The sequence below is a fragment of the Harmonia axyridis genome, chromosome 5 (genome assembly GCF_914767665.1).
Source record: "Harmonia axyridis chromosome 5, icHarAxyr1.1, whole genome shotgun sequence".
NCBI lineage: Eukaryota > Metazoa > Arthropoda > Insecta > Coleoptera > Coccinellidae > Harmonia > Harmonia axyridis.
Genome location: NC_059505.1, coordinates 38,764,561 through 38,787,127, shown reverse-complemented (window position 1 = coordinate 38,787,127; position 22,567 = coordinate 38,764,561). Strand labels below are relative to the sequence as shown.

The 22,567-nt window shown below is 39.7% G+C and overlaps 1 protein-coding gene across 1 annotated transcript in view; it reads right to left on the bottom strand.

The window, feature by feature from the left end:
* Nucleotides 1–22,567, bottom strand: part of LOC123680742 — a 257,482-nt gene that overhangs the window by 175,803 nt on the left and 59,112 nt on the right. Inside the window, exon 6 of the mRNA XM_045618792.1 lies at nucleotides 11,910–11,987. Within this exon, the coding sequence (XP_045474748.1) occupies nucleotides 11,910–11,987 (78 nt within the window). The remainder of the gene's footprint in view (nucleotides 1–11,909; nucleotides 11,988–22,567) is intronic.

The window sequence follows — 22,567 nt, the reverse complement described above, 5'->3', positions numbered from 1 at the left end:
GCAGAGAATTACGTAGAATTAGAGGATAATATGGTTTTAAATTTTATAAGTTTCGGTTGTAAAAGGGGCATAAAAGTTCACTACTTCCACATTCACCTGGATTGCTTTCCAGAAAACTTAGGTGAATTTAGTGGAGAAAAAGAAGAAAAATTCCACCAGGCATTGAACCTATGGAAGATATCAAAGACGATACACCATCCACAAGATGGCCGACTTCTGTATTCAGAGAAACTACCTTCTAAACTCCTTGACTCCTCAACTAAGATAAGTGACTAATGTACATGAATTTTGTAGAGTATACATAAATCCACATGTTCTTGTTAATGAATTCATGTGTTTTTTCTTAAATTGGCAGTAGTAATAGTCCTAACATGAAATATGTACAAGGTAAAAATAAAAATTGGTGAATGTAGCATATCTCAAAATATAGATCTGATAGACATAATCTGAGGGTTATGTCGGATTCTGCACACAAAAATTAAGAACGAACAGCAGCAAAATATGTTTCATACAAAAATCTGCCAATTTAAAATCATTATGCACCAACATTTCTGATTTTTATCAATAAAACAGAATATTTTTCCCTTTCCACAATCTCTGAGGCTGCCACTGTATCAACGTGAACGCCTGTTCGATTATGGCGACAAAACACACAATTCCCGACAACAGTTTCATAATTCATAACTCCCCAGGAACCTATTTGAGCCCTACGACGATTCTCATTAAATAATTCAACATTCAAACACGCTGTAGTAACATGTAGGACTACACTCGTACGAGTATCATACATCACATCGCCCAACCCTTTATTAGGAGAAACAACCGCCAAGAGAAGGATTGAAATATAGTCTCGCCACTTTGTCAAAGTGACAGTGATGAATAAGAATCGAAAGAATTTATCTGCGGTATATATGCGGTATACAGGCAGTATTATCCTGCAGAAGCACAATGTGAAGTGATGGGAATTGATGCTCTGGAGAGCAGATGCATTCGCTTTTGTAATTTTGGGATATCTGGAAAATGACATCTGTTGGGGAAACTTAGCTCAAAAAGATGAAATGGACTGTATGAATTTTGAATTTAGACCAAATATGTTTTATAATAAATAATATACAGGGTGGCCATTTGAAAACGAAACAGACGAGATTACAGACGAAATAAAGTTTTTCGATAGAAATGCTCGAACAGGTCGATTTCTGTTTCGAGGGGGACAACTTAAGATGTAGGTTACGGACGCATAGCGCTTCAACCCTTGCTGCTACAACCCCCACCCCCAATTTTTGAATAGGGAAGATGGGGTGAGTGATACCTCAATTTAAAGGTATTTTTATACTGATTTCAGCACAGTAATTGTTTTTTCATTTTTTGCATTAGTTCTCGAAATATTCATGCGTTAGTTAGTTAGGAAGGAAGCCACAGTCATGGTTGTTTTGAAGCTCAAAATGTCGATTTTTCACAAAACACTACAAGTGCCATGAAAACACTACTTCATTTTCAAATACTTAGTTAAGAATATTTCGAGAACTAATGCATAAAATGAAAAAACAATTACTGTGCTAAAATCAGTATAAAAATACCTTTCAAATGAGGTATCACTCACCCCATCTTCCCTATTCAAAATTTGGGGGTGAGGGTTGTAGTAGCAAGGCTTGAAGCGCTATGCGTCCGTAACCTACATCTTAAGTTGTCCCCCTCGAAACAGAAATCGACCTGTCCGAGCATTTCTATCGAAAAACTTTATTTCGTCTGTAATCTCGTCTGTTTCGTTTTCAAATGGCCACCCTGTATAATTAGCTAACCCCTGCACTTGGTAATGAATGATGAAAATACAAAAAGAAAAAGAAGAAGGGTTTCCAAATGTGTAATATCATACGATATTAATTATCTATCTGGTTAATGTATCAACAAAAATGCCATCAACATAACCATTGTCAAACAGAAGATTTCAACGCTATTTCTTAGGAATCATAATTGAAAGTGAACCAAGGAGAATGTATGTCATCAAGGGAGAGTAGCGATATACCGGTTTCACCCTTATTAGGGATCATCAGTACCGCATAACTCAACTCTGCCAGCGTTCAATGAGATGCCTGCTATTTCGTTTGTTCGTCACCTTGAGTTGAGTATATTAGGGATCATCAGTACGATCCCTAATAAGGGTGAAACCGGTATATCGCTACTCTCTCTTGATGACATACATTCTCCTTGGTTTACTCTCGATTATGATTCCTATGAAATAAGTAGCGTGGAAATCTTCTGTTTGACAATGGTTATATTGATGGCATTTTTGTTGACATTTTCAATGGACATGTCTTCCATTTGGATTGAGTACATCCTCAGCTTTTTTTCAGAGGATATTGAGTAACATTATTAGAAAATACAAACTATCCGATTTTGCAGTAAATTTCATATCATTAAAGATTCGATGAACTGGTATAATCATCACAAAAAAGGGGTCTACAAAAAAACTTCGTGTATCTCGAAAACAAAGCGTTTGAGGACCCATGTTTATAGGCCTCTTTCTCTTTAAATTACATGATGGTTTTGTGAATTAATATAAGGAAAATAATATCACGGCATGCAAAAAATTTTGCAATTCAGGAAAAAATACCTCCTCGAGCGGGACTCGAACCCAAAACCTCCGAATCAGTAGCCCAGTGCTCCACCAAATGAGCTACCGAGGAAGTTCCATCCGCTTTTCCCAGAATCAAATGTTAGTATTATTGTATAGCTCATATTCACTGTCAGCGACTTCAAAAATCTCCACTTTACCTCCAATTTAGCAACACTTGAGTATCTTCACATTTAATACAAGAATGTAAAGTAAAAAACGCTTCCAATAACCGCTAGATCTCTCCAAAGTCTCTACTGTGCTCTTCAACTCCATCGTTTCACCCTAACGCAAAAATACGACCCCAGAATCGCCCCAAATTTCCCACTTAATACCTCGAAACATCGCCTTTCTTCCTAACAATCGAATTTTCCGATTCAGAAACGAGAAATTCAATTCAAGCCGGAAGTCCTATAAATAAGGCTGTTTCGAAGTTGGCGCTGACCACGCGAAACTCGTTTCTTACTTTGGCTCTGACGCAGCTCGGTCGGTTAATTTATGGTGGAGGGGGTAAAGGGTGCGAGAAGCCTCAGGCCCTGCAAGGGAGGAACTTGACGAGTTTTCGAATATTTCCCTGGCCGAGGATTTCATGATGTTTGCCGAGGTGAACCGAGATCGTTGGGCCGGATGGAAATGTTATTGTTGCTAATTGGGAACTCGCAAACGATTTTCCGGCAGTTTCCTCAGATTCGACGTGATCCTTTCTTATTTTACGTAGCTGAATGTAGTCGATTCTTTGTTACGAAGAGAGATTAGGTATTTGTACGATTTGAAGAATGGTTACTATGACAGATGCTGGAATTGAAATGGAGTTTGTTTCAAAGAGGATGATTCATGCTATCTCAATCTTATAATTGACTCAAGGAAGCAAACATTTTAGATCAAATCAGTAATTACCTGGCCTTAACAGTGGAAACATATAGTTTCTTATGAATTCGACTTTATTGTACAATATATGTAGTTCCCTTCAAAAAAATACCTATATATGCACTCCAACGCTCTTCTAACTCTTCAATATCTTTTCTGTAGGAAGATTTGTCTTTGCTTTCGGAATAGACTTCAACCTAGGCATTCGTTAGTTCATAAGACCCAATTTTTTCCCCTGGAGCATCCTTTTGAGGTCTGTAGATGGCCAGTACACACTGGGAGCCAAATCTGGAGAAAAAACTGGGTGGTTAACCATCGATTTGTGACAAGAACATTATCTTGGTTGAAGAGAATGATTCTCTTCACATTTAAGGATGTTCTTTATTTCTTAGTTAATGATGGCGAGGCATTTCTTTACCAGGCAATCAAGAGTTCTCCTCACATAATATACACTTGTTGTTTTCTACTAGACTTATTATCATGAAGGGCTTCTTGGGTTAGCAATGCCTTGTAAGGAATCTCCTTCTTTCTCGTGAGTACATTCACCTATACTGGTCTCATAATTTCCTTCAATTCACGAGAGACTGGGAACCCAAACCAAATAGACAGACAGATTTTTTTTTCGGACTCCAATACCATCTTCAATCGATGATATGTGATGTGAATGCTTCGATTGCAGCCTGACAGTTAGCATGTATCGCATTATTACATTTCTATTAGTTTCTTACTAGGCTCATTTCCTCACATCATTAGATACTTTGACAGTGTTCTAAGGATAGTAAGCATTCGACGCCAGCCCCAAATACTCCAGCATTATTCTTCATAGAATAGAGGACCAGGCTGTATGATTCCTGATTCCCTCATTGACGGTACCTTCCCTGGATAGTCTGAGAATGATCTCATGAATTAATCTAGCTGAGATCTGTAATAATCTCCAATGCCCTAGCAGGTAGTCTCTTAGTTACAGGAACTAAAGTGGTTTAACGTACGTACTATTTCTATATCTCAAGGAAGTACTTCTTGATATTTTTCAATCCCGAGACAAGTTTCTGTTGTTCCCATTCCAAAGGAGGTGCTTTGGGGAAATGAGCAACGATATTAAAATATGTTAACCTGAATTGACAACTCCTTCTCGGATTTCTAACCAAGAAATTAAAAAGAAATGATTACATTTATCATAAAATAAACCTGAGAAGGAGTTTTGTTGAAATTATTTGACACAAAAAGAATTCTACCAAACCTGAAATACGTTCATACAAGATGGATAACTCTAAAAAAAAACTACTGTTTCAAAATCGATTCTTCCTGTGAGATGATTACTAGTTCAATTCAAATATTCGTGTCAACACTCACCGAGAATCCCGATACAATTCTGGCCGATAAATTAAATTCTAAATCTCAAATTAAACTAGTGATGGCTGAAATCTAAAGCAAGTAACATATCCTTCCTGAAGTCTCGATAATTATTGAAAATCTTTCTCTAGATACGCGCATCCGCATCCCGACCAATGGCATACGATGAATTGACAAATTACCGCGTCTTTCAAAATTCCAGTAGCGTAACATGAATTGAAGCGTGCAAAATCGTTGCAAAGTCTTACCAGTCAGACTTCTGCACGCCATCAAGGCCTTTAGAGCCCTGTTAGCTGTGACTTCAATATTATTGTTCCACAAAAGCTTGCTATCTAGGGTTTTTCTCAGATATTGAACTCTCTATTCAGAGAGATTTCATAGGTGGAACATTCCTTTTCCTAGTGAATGGGATTACTATGGTATTGGTTAGGTTCATGTTTAGTCCCACTAACAAACGCCATTGTACAATAATGTTCGGGCCCTTCTGTATTACATCGCATAAGGTGCTCTCGAGTTCTACTCTTACTATCAGGACTTTGTCGTCATAATAGCTACAGATCAACATAAAGATGAAGGTTTTCATAGTAAAGTCGGTTTTTCATTAGACGTTTCACTCACAATTGCAGTAGGCCCCTCAAAGTTTTCTCCACAGAACTTAACGTAAAAATGACGCTACTATGAGAAGACCCAAAATAAAAAGGTAAAATAAAAAAACAATAAGGAGGTTACCGCTTCGGAATCTAAACGTCAGGTAAAAACCTAACAGCCTCCCACCAAAAACCCCTGTATTCTCCAACCCCCCCCCCCCCCCCCCCATCAAATTAAGCCGACGCACGTTGCGTCGATCCGACCTGTCGGCGTCCATTGAAAAAAACGGCCGAAAATCACTGACGCTAACGACGCGTCGAAAAAGGCAGTAACTGCCGCGCGATATTTAATACCGTAATAATCGTAGATCCGTAAAACTGCCCCCCATTCCCTTGGCTGTTTATCGCTCTACTACGCCATAGAATTTCAGCTACGCGTAGCCGTTTGGCGTACGCGGCACGTATAACCTGAACGTATGTATATGGCGAATTAATGCGGCATAATAAAACGTGACATATTTGTTGAGATTGATAGAGTGCGTCCCGGTGTCCCGGATTCGAGTTATATGTCCGGTCTGGTGTTGATATAGTGATGCTGGGACGTTAATTTCGCTTGTCCGGCCGTACGATCGTCCGGATTTGGCAGTGGTGTGCCGTGGAAGCGATTGGAGGGCTTGAAGAGGATTGGTCGGCTGTGATGATAATGATGATTTCCATGTACACACATTGGTGAAAGTCTTGCTTCTTAAGAAATGAACGATCTATGTTCTGGAAATGAGATGAATATTTTCCTCTATATCAACTGCTATATACAGGGTGGCCATTTGAAAACGAAACAGACGAGATTACAGACGAAATAAAGTTTTTCGATAGAAATGCTCGGACAGGTCGATTTCTGTTTCGAGAGGGACAACTTAAGATGTAGGTTACGGACGCATAGCGCTTCAACCCTTGCTACTACAACCCTCACCCCCAAATTTTGAATAGGAAAGATGGGGTGAGTTATACCTCATTTGAAAGGTATTTTTATACTGATTTCAGCACAGTAATTGTTTTTTCATTTTATGCATTAGTTCTCGAAATATTCTTAACTAAGTATTTGAAAATGAAGTGGTGTTTTCATGGCACTTGTAGTAATCGACATTTTGAGCTTCAAAACAACCATGACTGTGGCTTCCTTCCTAACTAACTAACGCATGAATATTTCGAGAACTAATGTATAAAATGAAAAAACAATTACTGTGCTGAAATCAGTATAAAAATACCTTTAAATTGAGGTGTCACTCACCCCATCTTCCCTATTCAAAAATTGGGGGTTGTAGCAGCAAGGGTTGAAGCGCTATGCGTCCGTAACCTACATCTTAAGTTGTCCCCCTCGAAACAGAAATCGACCTGTCCGAGCATTTCTATCGAAAAACTTTATTTCGTCTGTAATCTCGTCTGTTTCGTTTTCAAATGGCCACCCTGTATTTGAAAGATAATCTTTGTATGGTACTCTATGCTTTATACAGGATGGGACAAAATAAGGAAAATGAGAAGAAATCTTAGTTTATCGATTATTCATTTTTGATCAATTACAGTTATACCACAATTAAATCCAAATTCAAGAGTTCATATTACAACCTCGTCTTTCAATCAACTGCTCAATACGCCTAGGCATCTCACGAATCAAGTCGTTAATGAAATTTTCAGGCATATCGTTCCATTCTTCCTGAAGAGCTAATCTCAATTCCGAAAAAGTTGAAGGTGGGTTTTGGCGATTTGATATTGTTCTCCCTTAGTAATCCCATACGTGCTTGATCCATATTTGGTGAGTTTGCTGGCCTGTTCATTCTCTGGATATTGTTGACTTGAAGAATGTTTTGATGAACCCTTTGTATGCGGTGTGGTGGATCGTTAACATCTTTATGAATGAAATTATCTCCATATTCGTTGCGTAGAGGAACAATGATTGGTTCAATGATGTTTTCTTCGTTTATCTATAATAAGACGATAGAACATTATGCCCCCAACACATTATTGATCCGCCTTGAAAGGGCACAAGTTCTCGAACAAAGTTGAGTCGCTCTAGTTTTCCTGGACCTCTTCAAACTGTTTCTCGTCGACTACCCTTTTGTAAACCGAATCGTGACTCGTCCGAAAAAAGTACGTTGCGGCATTTTGGTAAGAGCCATTCTTGATGTTGTTCTGCCAATTGCCGACGGGTAGCTCTATGTTCAAGTAAAAGCCAAGGTACTCTTAAAGGTCTGGCCTTAAATTTGAGGAATGCAACCGTCTCTTTATGGTACTGGTTGAGACTACCCGTCTATCCTTCGAAAAATGACTTCGAAGGGCTGTTAGAGATACCGTTCGATTCCTCTGAGTAAAATTTGCGATATAAAAGTCTTCCTTTGCAGATGTTACTCTGAGTCGACCAGGCACCGGTCTCCAGGCAACGTTGCTGATTTCCAGGAAAAGGACACTATGCGCCTTACTCCATGGAATATTCAAACGTTGTGCAATCTGGTGGTTCGACAAAGCTTTTTGATGTAGGGATACTATTCTTGCCCGGTCAAACTATATACTAACACCCTCAATCGCCTGGTGTAAGTCAAGAAATGGTAATGATAAAAAAATAAAAGCAATGAAATCGGACGATCTTTGCAAATGCCTCAGAATAAAACAAAACCAACGAATGAACCATCAAAGAATGAAGGAAGGCTCAACTTGGATAATTGTGCAGACAAAAAAACCTCAATTTTCTGGTTCCTGATGAAGGAATAAAATCATTCCGAAAGCTCGAGTATCAGAAAAAAAGAATAGCCACTTGTTTTATTGACAGCTGTCCCAATAAACACCAAATCTTATCTTGGAAGACTTAACAACAGAGTTCATTAGGAGAATCCAAAAAACCTTAGAAATAAACCTCAGAACATGACAAGAGCCATCAAAACATAAAGCTGTTCAATCCTTAACAGCATGAGCACATATCGAGAACCTGCAACGCCAAATAAAAACTTCGATGACAGCAGCACACAAGCACCGCCCGAAAATCAGCATTTAGAGGACGACACTGCAAAGGAATGAAGGCTTCAATCTTGAGTTTGAGTTGAGGTCTCTTACTTAATACACTACTTCATTTCACCTGATCTGCTAACTGCGTGTTATATTGATTTTATTCAGTACTTTATTGTATTACTCAGACATCCCTTCCAGGCATCTTTGAAACCTTGTAGAAACTACGAGTTTGATCGAATTAGGATGACCAGTAGCGTGCTGTATTGGCTATGTTACTAGGTCCTATCGCCTTTAAAAGATAGCTATGTGGATTGCGTACAGTGAATATTCCACTGAAAAAAAATGTCTTGCTCGACCAAGGACTCGAACTGTTCTCCCTCACAGTCGTTACATTAGAAAAAACTTCACAATCCCAGTTCAAACTACCAGGTGGCGAAATACAGAATATTTCACCAGGAGCATTTTACAACAAAAAGTAAGGTCAATTAAAAAAAAGGCATCTGCACGTATCTGAATCGTTTACAACCCCCAGCCCGAAAAAAAAAGTAAATAAACGAAAGCAAAAGCGTCGGGCGCGTGTAACGAGAGGCCACTTGGACAAACGACCGGCAGTTACGCACGTCCATCTCCCCCCCTTTTTTTTAATCTAGAAAATAACGGCGTCGGTACGACGCGCGTCCCACAAACTGTCGGGTCTCGGACGGGCGTCGTAACAAAGCGTCGTTTCGATCCGGGGAGGGGAAGGAGGGGCAGGGGCGGTCGACGACAAGTACAAAGCGGCACGCCGCGCGAAAGAGTGGCTTGGGGTGGGGGGGTATAAAAGGTGCCGCGGATGTTTATACGAGTTTCGGAGAAGATTGCGTTGTATTGAGATTTATGGTGGGGAGGAGGGCGAGGGTTGACTACGCGGCCTTTTTGTTTTCAATTGCGTTGTTTTTCTGGCTGTCGCGCGCGGGGGCGCTACATTTGTCGTTTGAAGTTCGGCGATAAATCAAGCGGTTGGTGCTCTATGGCGTTGTTGGGGAATGCTGGAACCGTCAACTTTTGATTTGGGTATAGTGGGACGTTTTAGGTTTGACTGGGATTTGGTTGGATGTAAAATTTCATGGATGCAGATGGGGGAAATGATTTTTACGGATTGAAAAGAATGTAAGATAGTTACCCTACTCGCAGAGAAAGAAATGTAACATTTCCTCCACTGAAATACTGAAAAAACATTTTGGTGTTTTTTTAGAGCTATAGAACTTCCAATTGCAATAAAACAACGATGGAGTCTTCGATTGACATGAATTTTATTTATCCGCAAGATAATGATTTCTGTCATATGACCGACACGGCTGGCTAGGATGTAGTCCAATCTGGACGTCCAATTTTCGATGACTTTTTCCAACATTTGTGGCCGTATATCGGCAATAACACGGCGAATGTTGTCTTCCAAATGGTCAAGGGTTTGTGGCTTATCCGCATAGACCAATGACTCTACAAAGCCCCACAGAAAGTAGACTAGCGGTGTTAAATCACAAGATCTTGGAGGCCAATTCACAGGTCCAAAACGTGAAATTAGGCGATCACCAAACGTGTCTTTCAATAGATCGATTGTGGCACGAGCTATGTGACATGTTGCGCCGTCTTGTTGGAACCACAGCTCCTGGACGTCATGGTTGTTCAATTCAGGAATGAAAAAGTTAGAAATCATGGCTCTATACCGATCACCATTGACTGTAACGTTCTGGCCATCATCGTTTTTGAAGAAGTACGGACCAATGATTCCACCAGCCCATAAAGCGCACCAAACAGTCAGTTTTTCTGGATGTTACGGTGTTTCGACATACACTCAAGGATTAGCTTCACTCCAAATGCGGCAGTTCTGTTTGTTGACGTAGTCATTCAACCAGAAGTGCGCTTCATCGCTAAACAAAATTCACTTATTAAAATCGGGAACAACGGCAATCTCATTTTGGGCCCATTCGACGAATCTACGTATTACTTGATGATCGTTTGGCTTCAATTCTTGAACGAGTTGGTTTTTATAAGCACGCAAACCAAGATCCTTCCGCAAAATCTTCCATAAAGTGGATGGACACAGATCCAATTCCTGTGCTCGATGGCGGATAGACTCATTCGGGTCTTCCTCAATGCTACGCTCTACAGCTGCTCTACAGCAACAACTGCTCCTTTTGTATGCACCGTACGGCGTCTCTGGGGATGCGAGTTATCAATAAGAGTAAACGTGGTGCGAAAACGTTCCATGGTTAATCGAATTAACTGCTCTGATGGACGATTTTGTCGACGATAAAATGGACGTGGTGCGCGATACGTATTCCGCACAGAACCATTATTTTCGAAATAAAATTGCACTGTTTGCAAGCGTTTTTCAGGCGTGGGTCTATTCTTGATGAATTGCCAAACCAAACTGAGAATAAATCACTTGACAGCTGTTAAATCGGTCGCCATCTTGAACAGTAATACCAACTTAAAGTTATATACCTCGAAAAAAACACCCGTTACTTGCGAATGAATATGAACGCCATCGCAAACATTCGGATAACATCAACAAAAGAAACGAAACACCAAAATTGGAGACCAGCAATAGATTTCACAAAAACGACATCTACTAGCAGTAGAAGGGATGAGTCCATCCATAGCTCTGCCCTATTCGGTGGAGAGTATGAATAACGCATCTGGAGAGAACGTTATATTGGATATCCAGCGTCGACTTACAATCTACGACCTAGAAACCTCTCTTGCTACTGTATAAAATACGATAAGCAGAAACAGAATGATAAATATCATCAGAATCATAGTCCATTATTTCATGTCATTCAAACTGGGTTCTAGACTTATTTTGAAAATAAATTGATATACCTTGGCAATTTCTCTTCAAACCTGAATCTTATTCGATTACCCATTTCATTATCTACCTCAAACACTGGGGTGCATCCAAAAAAGTCTAAAAAAATTAATTAAATTGAGTAATTTCCAGAATAGACGATTGTCTGCAGATATAACAAGGCTTAAATAAATTAAAATCAACTTCTCTCAAGTCTTTTTACACTCATTCTACTGGAATATCAAATCAGTCTGGGCAAATTCAAGAAGAGAAAAAAATCAAGCGAAAATTGAAGAAGGTATTTGAGGGGAATTTCAGCTACACAATTTCACAGAATATCAAATACGAGCTCCTAGCGATCCTTAATTAAGAGAAGGATGAATGAAATGGAGATTTGGAAGTTATAAACGCTCGCAGCTCTTGAGACATTTCGAAGTTTAAATGTTATGCACCAATCACATCCTGAGATGTGGCGTGGAACTTGGTGCAGAAATGAAATTTAATCTTCAAGCATTCATGAGATTCATTTATAAGCACTTCCATTCAAGAAATGGATTCAATATATCACGGGCAGATGACAAATTCCGCAGAGAAACATAGAAACAGTGTAATGAACAAGAGAATTCACTTCCAATTTTTTTTTTATTTTTTGGAGGTTACTTACTGTTATCAGTGGAACAGTTGCAGACATCTTGTTGCTTTCCACTAAACGGGCATGAAATGACTATGTCTCCATTCGTTTCTGAAAAAAGAAAAAGAAATGTATTGTATTGTGCAGTCTGAGAGCAATTGATATAACGAGAAGGTTTTATAATTTGCCTGGCAACGATCGACCGCATTTTGTTCGAGTTGCATTTTCAGCTTCCTCATATTGTTAAGGATGTAGTTAGTGAAGCAAATTAACAATTTTCAGAGGTATGTATGTAGGATCCGGTTTATTGTTCCCTGTAAATAATTGAGATGGTCAACCGGATGCGTGGAGACCTATTAGTCTCTTCAAGTGCCAAGGGCATGACAAATTCAATGAATTTACAGGGAACGAATGGTTATTGTACATAATGCACAAAGGATGTTATTCTTCGGGGTGTCGAAGAAAGTGTTATGTCGATTGTTAAACTTAAGGGATTTATGGGGTTGGATTTATGGGGTTGGGAAAAGTTTCAGAACAAGACGATTATGCCAGATGGGTTTCATATGTTTTCTCAGGCTCTTCCTTCTATTATATTCGATTCCTGGAATCCGCGAAGATCTTTGGGAGCGGTACGGCAAAAGATTTCATTGGACTAGGAGATGGATGGTACCTTCCCCTAAGGGTGTGGTCAAACCGAAACAGGGTAGTTCCAATCGGCAGAGAGCACAGTTAAAATTAAGCCGAAGACGGAAACAGTTGATATTAAACCAAAGACGTGTACAGACGGTACAGTTTAACTCAAATCAAAGACGAGACAAGTTCGGTCGGTCAACTTAAGACGTAAGACGAAACGACGGTTCGCGGACTAGATTAAGACGAGTCGCGAACAAGTTGAAGACGAGACGACCGAAAACTTGAAGAACGACGAAGACGTTTCGAGTAATCAATTAAACGAGAGTTAAAGACGAAATTCAGTACCGTATACCGTATAGTAGTAAGAAACTTGTTATTAGGACGTTATTGGGATCTTCTCAATACTGAGTTTTCACTGTATAATTGTGGCTTTGTAAATAGATGTGAATAATTCAAAAGAGTTTAATTATTACAAATCCAACAAAGTCACGGAGAAAAGACGAAAGGCCAGGTAATCGAATCATACCTCTAGACGATCGATTAACCAAGCCTATATGTATAGGTAATAGAGAATGGTGTGTAGAAGATTTACTTCCTGGAAGTTGCAAGATTTTAAACGAAAGGTGATATTCCTGTTTTGTGTTTGGAGAATGAAGGAACATGAAGGAGTTGATTATGTTATTTTACACATGTATTCCATGTTACGAGCTTGTTCGCAAAAAACAGTTTAAATTGAATATGGTACATTTATGAAGTTGATCTTTAAGAAAAATGTTGGATACATTGCTAAAAATTCAAAACTTTCACGAGAGAAGAAGCTTTCACTACTAAGAAAAATTGGTTAAAATATCTACTGACGATGTCAAAATTATAGAAAACAAGACAAGACCGGATCCAAAGACAAAAACTCAAAACAAAAGATATTTTGCAGTCGTATCTAATTGTGACATGGACCTTGGGACATTATTTGAAAAATATTCAAACTTCCTATCATCTCATGTTACATACAGAAGACTCTTTATATCCTCCAGACTAGGTAAATGCACAATTCAGCCTTCACAATTCAGCCTTGTGGTAACTATTTATATTTATACGAGAAAATCGTCAACAACATTTCTTGCAGACGCTGGTGGAGATATTTTAGACCAGCAAGAGCTGGGAGTCAAGTAAGATTGATAGAGGAAATTAAGAAGAATATCTGACGGACAAAAATGCAATTATACAGAAGATCCAGATGGAAGACGTTTCCACAAATTCTAGTGTGTTGATGGCGGATCAGTTGCAGTTATTACCATAATATTCAGCATCACGTGAAGTGTTTAAGTGACAGCATGTGAATCATGGGTGCTGAATCATTCTAAATGAGTAGAAACGAAGCAAAACAATACCTGGCAATGGATAACAAATATATCATATGAATGGTTCTTAGGACAGCCAGCTCTGAACACTTGCATACCAGAGCCTGCAAATCTCATCTGCTGACTTTGGCATTCGGTACAAATGATGTTTGTACAGAAAATGCCCCGTCAGTAGTCCCACCATCACCCGAAGTTCAGCTCGTGACAGCTTCAAGAGCTTTCTGACATAGGTAGGTGAAATCATCCCGAATTTCTTGGCCTGAGTAAGTCCAGAAGTGTTTGTCCAGTGGGTTATTCAACTCCCATTGCTGAACCGCTGCCTTATATTGGTCTTTTCCTAGCCCACAGAAAGACACAAGCCCGCAGGTGTTAATCTTGATGCACTTCTTGCAAGTAAATTCATCGGCTTTTTCGTTTCGTATCCTTCAACACCACAGTGCCCTGGTATCCATAGTAGAGTCACTTTATTGCCTCTGTCCAGTTGCTTAATGGTGTTACGGCACTCCCATGTTAACAGAGATCCCTGGCAGTACGATTCCAGGGATCTCAGCGTGGTCTGGTTGTCCTTATTGATGTAGACATGCGCCTCTTGAGGTACATTTTTAAAACACCCCTGAGCGCATACGTAAAGAGCCAGTATCTCGGTCTGAAAAATAGAGGGCTCACTTCCCAGGGCTGTAGAGATCCTCAGTTTAGGTCCATATACCCCAATGCCAGTACCTCTCTCTGATTTTGATCCATCGGTGAACCATATGGATGACTTTTTGTCCAAATGATATACGAAACTATTCATTATGTTTTCCATAATTATGTAAGAAGTAGAAACATGAAAGGATCCTGATAATTGATGATACGATAAACATACTATATACGTTGTTTCGAAACTTCTGAATAATGCGTGATGAAGGATCAACCTTTCGGGAACGAGAAATAGACTGTATCGGGTTTACGTGTATATTTTGCTTGGGGACAAGGTTTACAACTGTGGTGTGCGGCGCGTATTTACTTATGGCACGTGTTGACGACTTGAAGGTCTGGACGAGAAGGAAAAAAGGACTCTCTCTGTACTCTCGTACTGAGGGGGGGGTTTGCCACGTTGAGCACAGTGGCGCCACATCTAATAATCATAGTTGACCACGGTAGAAATTCTATACACCGTGGCTTGACTGTACAACTTCATAGGGCCCTCTTTTCCCCAGTAAGCTTGGATCCATGTTGAAATAATTTTTCTCAATTTTGAGCTGTGTCGTGCTAGCTCTTCAGCTCCAACAAAAAATAATAACTTTTTTCGGCAACCGTCCGGGAAGTGCTCACTTCATAGAATCCATAGCAACCGAGATAACGGCTGACAGTTCATATGAAATTAGTTGTCAAAAATTTGCTAGTTATTTGATCGCAATCGCAATAAAATATGGAAAGCAGCAGCGATAGTGTTATTTTACATGGTTGCCGAAAAAATATTGTACACGCCCGAAAATGGTTTTTTTGGACTCACAGACTTCCAGGACTCGCTTACGCTCGTCCTGGAATTTTGTCTATTCGTCCAAAAAAACCCTATTTTCCGGACTTGTTACGTAAATTACTATATAATCAATCACAAAAAATATTGAAATATTCAAAACGAAGAATTGACACAATAAAGACAACAAATAATCATAAAACATAGAATAGTAAACCTCATCCAACATACCTTAAAAAAGACTTCACCAAATTATCCATCAAAATCCCCATCTCCTTTGTGACGTACCAATAAAAGAAAGCGAATCCCCCAAAACGAACCGACAAAGACGTAATTCCCCAAGAGAACCCCCCCTCGCACGCTCGAATTGAGTTAATAGCGTCCTTCCTACAGATACTGTCCGAGGCAGGGAGCGCTCTACCCGCATCCAGGAACCTCCCAGGCATACGCCTGGATACGGGCCAACTTTATGAAAAATGCAAACGTTGCAAATTCGTTCTAATTTCCGGAAATACCGACTGATATATCGCGATCCGATTCGTTTCGAATTTAATGACGTTTGGAGGGGGGGTTTGGCTGGTTTTTGGAGGGCGGTGAACACCACGGGGGTCTGTTATATATTGTAGACCACCGTAAAGGAGAGATCTGTGATTTAGAATCTTCATAAAGTCATATATGTGCTGAAAGGTTTTGCTATAGGAATTTCTGGGATTTGTTGAGTCGATCCAGGTAGGCATTGGGAATTATACTGAGTAATAAATACCCTCGTTTAATGGCCAAACCTTGGCTCTAAACTTATTCTTTTTACACATCCCTTCGCTATACAATTGTTTATTTTTTATGAACATAACCTGCCAAGAGCATAAATCACGAATGAAGGTTGATCGCTTGAAGTCCATTCTAGTACATATAGACGAAACGGAGAGCCATCTTGCTACAAAGGAAGGCTCAAGACAAGAAGAGTGAAAGCCTAATCAGAAGATCCAAAACAATAGCACTCAAGTCTATCCTCACAAATATTCATGAAATGTTTCACTGCCAATTCAAACATTTGCGGCTGTATGTCCTCGACAATCTCACTTATTCCAACTTCAAGGTCTGGAATTGATTGGGGAGCATTGGAAATAGCCTCATCATTCACATGGCTCTGAAGTCTAAATGAAGTCTGAAGGTGTTAAATCGTAAGATCTCGGATGTAAATTATCTCTTCGAGATATAATAAAATTGCGATTGTTTCATTGCTGTGTAGCACTTAGTACCATCTTGTTGTCGTCTACAGCAATATCTTTCAATTGCTACCATGAAAAAGCATGCGCTCAATAGCGCAATCAATTCACCGTTACAGTTGCACCAGCCTCATTTTTCGAATAAGCAAGGTCTAATCACATCACCAATCCAAAAACCGCACCAAACAATAACACGTTGAGGCTTTCAACAATCATTCTTGGATCTTCAGAGTCCCAAATACGACAATCCTGCTTCCAAGGTGAAAATGAATATAAGTCGGTGATCGACCAGCTTGAGTTCTTGTATTAACTGAAATCAAAATACCGTTAAACCTAATTCCCCATGCCAAATAGGTGATATTTTGTTTGTGTAATGCCTGATTCCCAAGATTGACGAGGAATTGACAAACCTAGGATTTCTTCAACCCTACCGGCAACAAGCATTAATATTCTTTGTTGTTCTTGAGCAATGCACTTGGTTTCGATTCTTCGCATCACTAAATTGCCTCAACAGCTCGAATTTTTCCACCCTAGAAGGTGGTTCGGGAAGATCCAAAAGTGATTTTATTTTGCAAAGTGTGAATTTCAACTATTTTAATGGGTTGTTGAAGAATGTATCGTTCCATTTCCAGTAATTACGTAGTTTCACTAGTAGAATGTGCAAAAATATGACAGCTTCAAAAGTGACAGCTCCCTTAGATAGCAGGCTCTTCAAAATGAAAACTCTCATTGGAAAACTCTTCAGTAATTTTATATTTCATTCAATATGTTGAATTTTGTTATTATTTGGACTCCCTGCATATCAAATGGATATTTCAAGCATTCAATAAAATTACGTAATAATTGCATCATCAGAACGTTATGGAAATTCAAACAGAATATCGGAAAACATTAACGTCAAGTCAGAAGCTTTTGGAGACTCTATCATTAATGCGCCAATGACGCCTCCACATACTTGATTTATCTATGTGTAGTTATTAAATTCCAAGGTTGCCATTAGCGCATAAATGCAATCAAAATCTCCTGGAATCATTGCTTTCCTCATTCTTCTTTTCAAACTTAAATAATCTGTATCTTGAGTAACTTCACGGCTTCATCTCCAAGCAAAATCACCTCCTAGCACGTTCCCCCTCTACCTCAAATGTAAGTGTATATATAAAGTATACACTCCACATACCTCTAGTACATAGTGGCGTCTCCGTCACCACCGGCATTCTTCTCTGTGAATTTCAAGAGTGCAATTGAAGCATAAATGCTCTCAAAAGCTTCTTGCGCCATTTCTCTCCTCATTCTTCTCTTCCAACTCAAATAATCTGTATCTTGCAAAATCACCTCAAAGCGCATTCCCTCTTTACTTCACTTGTATATACGAAATATACAGACCACATACCATCAGTGCAAAGAGGCGTCCCCGTCACCGCCGCGGCATTCTTCTCAGTAATTGTCAAGGGTGCAATTGGCGCATAAATGCTCTCAAAAACTCCTGGCGTCATTGCTTCCTCATTCTTCTCCCTCTTCTAACTTAAATAATCTGTATCTTGAGTAATTTCACGGATCCATCTCCATGCAAAATCACCTTCAAACTCGCTTCCCTTTCACGTCAACGCGTATATACGAAATATACACTCCACATACCTCCCGTGCAGACTGGCGTCCCCTGCATTCTTCCGGGTGATATATAACCGGAAGTCGCGCGAGTTCCGGGTCTGGAACCGCGTCGGGCGCGGATAAACAAACAGGGCGCGAAAAACTGGTAGAATCCCCGCTTTCCTCGCGATTATCCCGGTAAGGAATGCGGGAAGGGGTGAAAAAAGCGGATCGGACCTTTTCGGGGTCCGGGATCCGGGCGTTTTTGCCGCCCCCGGGCGAAATGTACCAGAAACTCGGATTGTGGGCCTACAAAACGACGATTATTCACCATCAGTCTTTTTGCTGCGAGGGCGTGGAAGATTTGTGTGTTTTCGTGTAACCTCCCCCCTGGAACTTTGGAAGGAGTTGTCAGAGACGTTCGGGGACGACGTTCTGAGTGATTTTTCTGGAAGGGTGGGTTTTTTCGGGGGCTACGTATTTTGTTGTTGTTTTTGGATATAATTATTAATTAAAGGGAGCAAGAATTCTATGATGATTGGCATAGTCGGTTATTGATTCAGAGATTTTTTTTTAAATAATCAGAATATTTTATGTTCTTGTATTCGTTGTTATTTGTTATACGCAATTTGATCGACTGCATGTTTTGATTGAATCCTTTTGAAGCAGCTCTATTTTTATTCCTTATAATAATTAATTTCTTTGTTCCTTAGAGTAATAAACATATGTAGAGGGAGCATATGTTATCCATTAAACAAATTTTGTTCCTAACTATCAAATTTGACATAAAGCTCGCGGAAATGAAAATATATCAGTGATACGATATTTCAATCAATTCGCGAGATTGTCAGAAATTGTCGAATGTTTTATTGCCATTGAAAATAATCACTTTGCTGCCTAGACAGGAAAAGTAATACTTTGCTGATTGATATGTGTCTGCAAAATAAATTTGCTATCAATCTGAGAAAAAATCATTAATCAAACATTCAGTCTCTACCACTTTCAATCTTAATTGAACAGTGTACGATTTTTGACCGTTTAGTCAATGAAAACATTAATTTTTATCGAAAATATAAAAACTGAAAAACACCGAATTGACAATATCAAACCGGCCATCGATAACGAAAACCATCGATTGCCGCCCATCCACACAATTGATCATCTTCCTCTGTGAACCCACGCCGAGGCACGATGGTTTTTCATACCTGCCGAATGTTCGAATTAGCCACTTAGTTTTCCAGAAATAGCCACAATTTCACAGAAATAGCCTCTTAATTTTCCATATCTGCCGAATGTTCAGAAATAGCCACTCAATTACCCAGAAATAGCCACAATTTTTTCAGAAATAGCCACTTAATTTTCCATATCTGCCGAATATTCAGAAAAAGACTCTTAATTTTGCAGAAAAAGCCTCTTAATTTTCCAGAAATAGCCACAATTTTCCAGAAATAGACATAATTTTTCAGAGATACCCACTCGATCACCCAGAAATAGCCACTCAATTATTCAGAAATAGCCACAATTTTCCAGGAATAGACGAAATTTTTCAGAAATAGCCAGAATTTCACAGAAATAGCCACTTAATTTTCCATATCTGCCGAATATTCAGAAATAGCCACTTAATTCTCCAGAAATAGCCACAATATCCAGAAATAGCCACAATTTTCCAGAAATAAACATAATTTTCCAGAAATAGCTACAATTTCACAGAAATAGCCACTTAGTTTTCCATATCTGCCGAATGTTCAGAAATAGTCACTCAATTTTGTCATTTGCTATGCCCTTTTCATTTCGGAGAAATGCATTAATCAAATATTCATTCTCTCCCACTTTCACCCCTAATCGAACAATGTTCGATTTTCGACCGTTTAGTCAATGAAAACATTAATTTTCATGAAAACCCCTATAAAAACTGAAAAATATCGAATTGACAATATCAAACCGGCCATCGAAAACGAAAACCATCGATTAGGGAACCCATTCACGGTAAACACAATTAATCACCCACCTCTGTGATCCCACGCCATCACGCCGAGGCACGACGGTTTAAGCGATACCGTTTGCCATACCTGCCCTTAATGCGAATTCCGACCGTTATCCGCATATAAATAACAGCGACAACTGTAACCGATACAGCGCCCGCCTTTTGACGGGCTTCCTTCCGTCACACGGTGGAGGCTGGGTTCCGAAAACGGCATTTGGTATGCGAGATACGCGCGATCGACGGTCGCACACGGAGTCGCTCGTGACCGGTTCACCGCACGTCCTTCGTATCTCGTTTAGTGCCGTATAGTTTGGCAACGCTGCGGCTATTCTGGTCGAGACAAGCCGCAACTTGTTCGGTTGTGTGGACGTGGCTTGTTGTGACTGAGATGTGCGGGTGGCCTTTTTGGAGTAATCGACGTAGGATTGACAGCGTGATGATGTTGTCAGTTCAGGGTTTGTCGGGTCTTAGGGAAATGACAAGTGGAAGTTAAGTTGGGTTAGAATCATAGAATACTATCGGATTTTCCATATTTTCTGAATGATTTGAAAGTCATATCTACAGATGCTTGACTCATCTTTCGGGCAGCGTACGAATCCAGCGTTGAAAAAACTGGTCATCTTTCGAAACGATCCTCGAATCGATCCAATTTCTTACTTTTTCATAAGACCGGAAGTGCTGGTCAGGTGAGCCGTGTGATCGAAACAAGTGATAATCCGAGGGAGCAACGTCTGGAGAATACGGCGGGTGGGGTAGAACTTCCTAATTCAACTTTCCAAGTATGTCTTGATCACTTTCTCAATATGGGTCGAGCATTGTCATGCTGTAAAATCACTTTATCATGTATCTTGTTGTATTGCGGCCGTTTTTCTCTCATTTATCGGCTCGAACGCATTGATTGCGTTGGATAAGGATCGCCTGTGATTGTTTCAGTCGGTTCCAACAACTCATAATACACTAAGATGACCTGGTCCCACCAAATACTTAACATGACCTCGAAACCGTGAATATTCGGTTTGGCCGTCGAAGTGGTAGCATTGCCGGGATATCCCTATGATTTTCTGCGCTTGAGATTAACGTAATGAACCCAGTTTTCGTCTCAAGTCACAATTCGATGCAGCTTCTGTCTTTGCCTTCCAAGTAGTTGTTGACAAGCAAATAAAAACCATTCAACATCTCTCGGCTTTAACTCGTACGGCACCCAATGTCCTTGTTTCTAAATCATTCACATAACTTTCAAACGTTTGGTAATGCGCCACTTCCAATTATCCTGTCAATTCTTGTTGCATTTGACAGGAGTATTGATCAAGTAATACCTCCAATTCTGCATCTTCGAAAACCTTCTCTCTTTCACCGCCATTCTGGTTTTCGACGTCAAAATCACCGCTCTTGAAGCGTTGAAACCACTGTCGGTACGTTCTTTCAATAAAAGAGGCCTCACCATAGGTATTTGGGAACATTCGATGAGCCTCAGTTGCAAATTTCTTCATATTAAAGCAGATAATTAAAATCTCCGGCGAATGACGAGAATTCGACTCGTGAGCTGATATGTTTAATCGAGAATAACTAAAATCGACAAATATTTAGTAGGCGTTATGTTTACGAACACCTAAGCTTATTGTATGACATTGTATTGTGCACCAATACAATTCTGATTCTACATCTTCTTGTATTCAGATTGGAAGTAGCTTTATCCGAAGCTTCGTTTCTGCTGTTTCAGCGTTTTTCAATACATCAGTTTCAGCCATTCAGTCCTTCAATACATCATGAAAATTGAAAGAGTTTCACAGAAAACCTACACACACACACACTCAAGATAAAAAATAAATGTACAGTGAATCAAAATATCTTCAGAAGTAGTTGGATCACTTAAAAAACTTCCTATCCAATTGGCTTGTCGAGGCAGGTACGCCAAATTTGTTTCAACAGATTAAATTAGGTAAAGCTTCTTAGCTGAAGTCAAATGCTCATGTAATTTTCAGAATCAAAAGGCATTCAGTGATCAGTTACACAAATTCATCGTAATACACAAATCCCAAAACTCAACTCCAACTGGCCACCTCATTTCACAGACCCGACACCACCGGATTTTTTTCAGGAAATCACGTTAAATCCTTTATTATCGAAGAACATGAGTATTCCTGGTATACCCTCGCGTTTACAATTCACACATTCCGTAATTTCCGAATGGAATCCTGCCCGACGACCTGCCCGACGACGACGAACATCAACCCCAATAATCCTCCCGGAGTATAAATTATGCCGAGTGAGCAGGATGGAACTGATGGAAATTCACGCATCGCCGGATAAATCACCGTTCTATCGGAAATGTTTTCGCATTGAAATTTACCCGGTGCTGGGGACAATTGAAATATAATTATTGCTGCTGTGGATTAGTCTGGTCCCTTCGATGCGGATCGATCTGGTGTTTTTTTTATGGATGG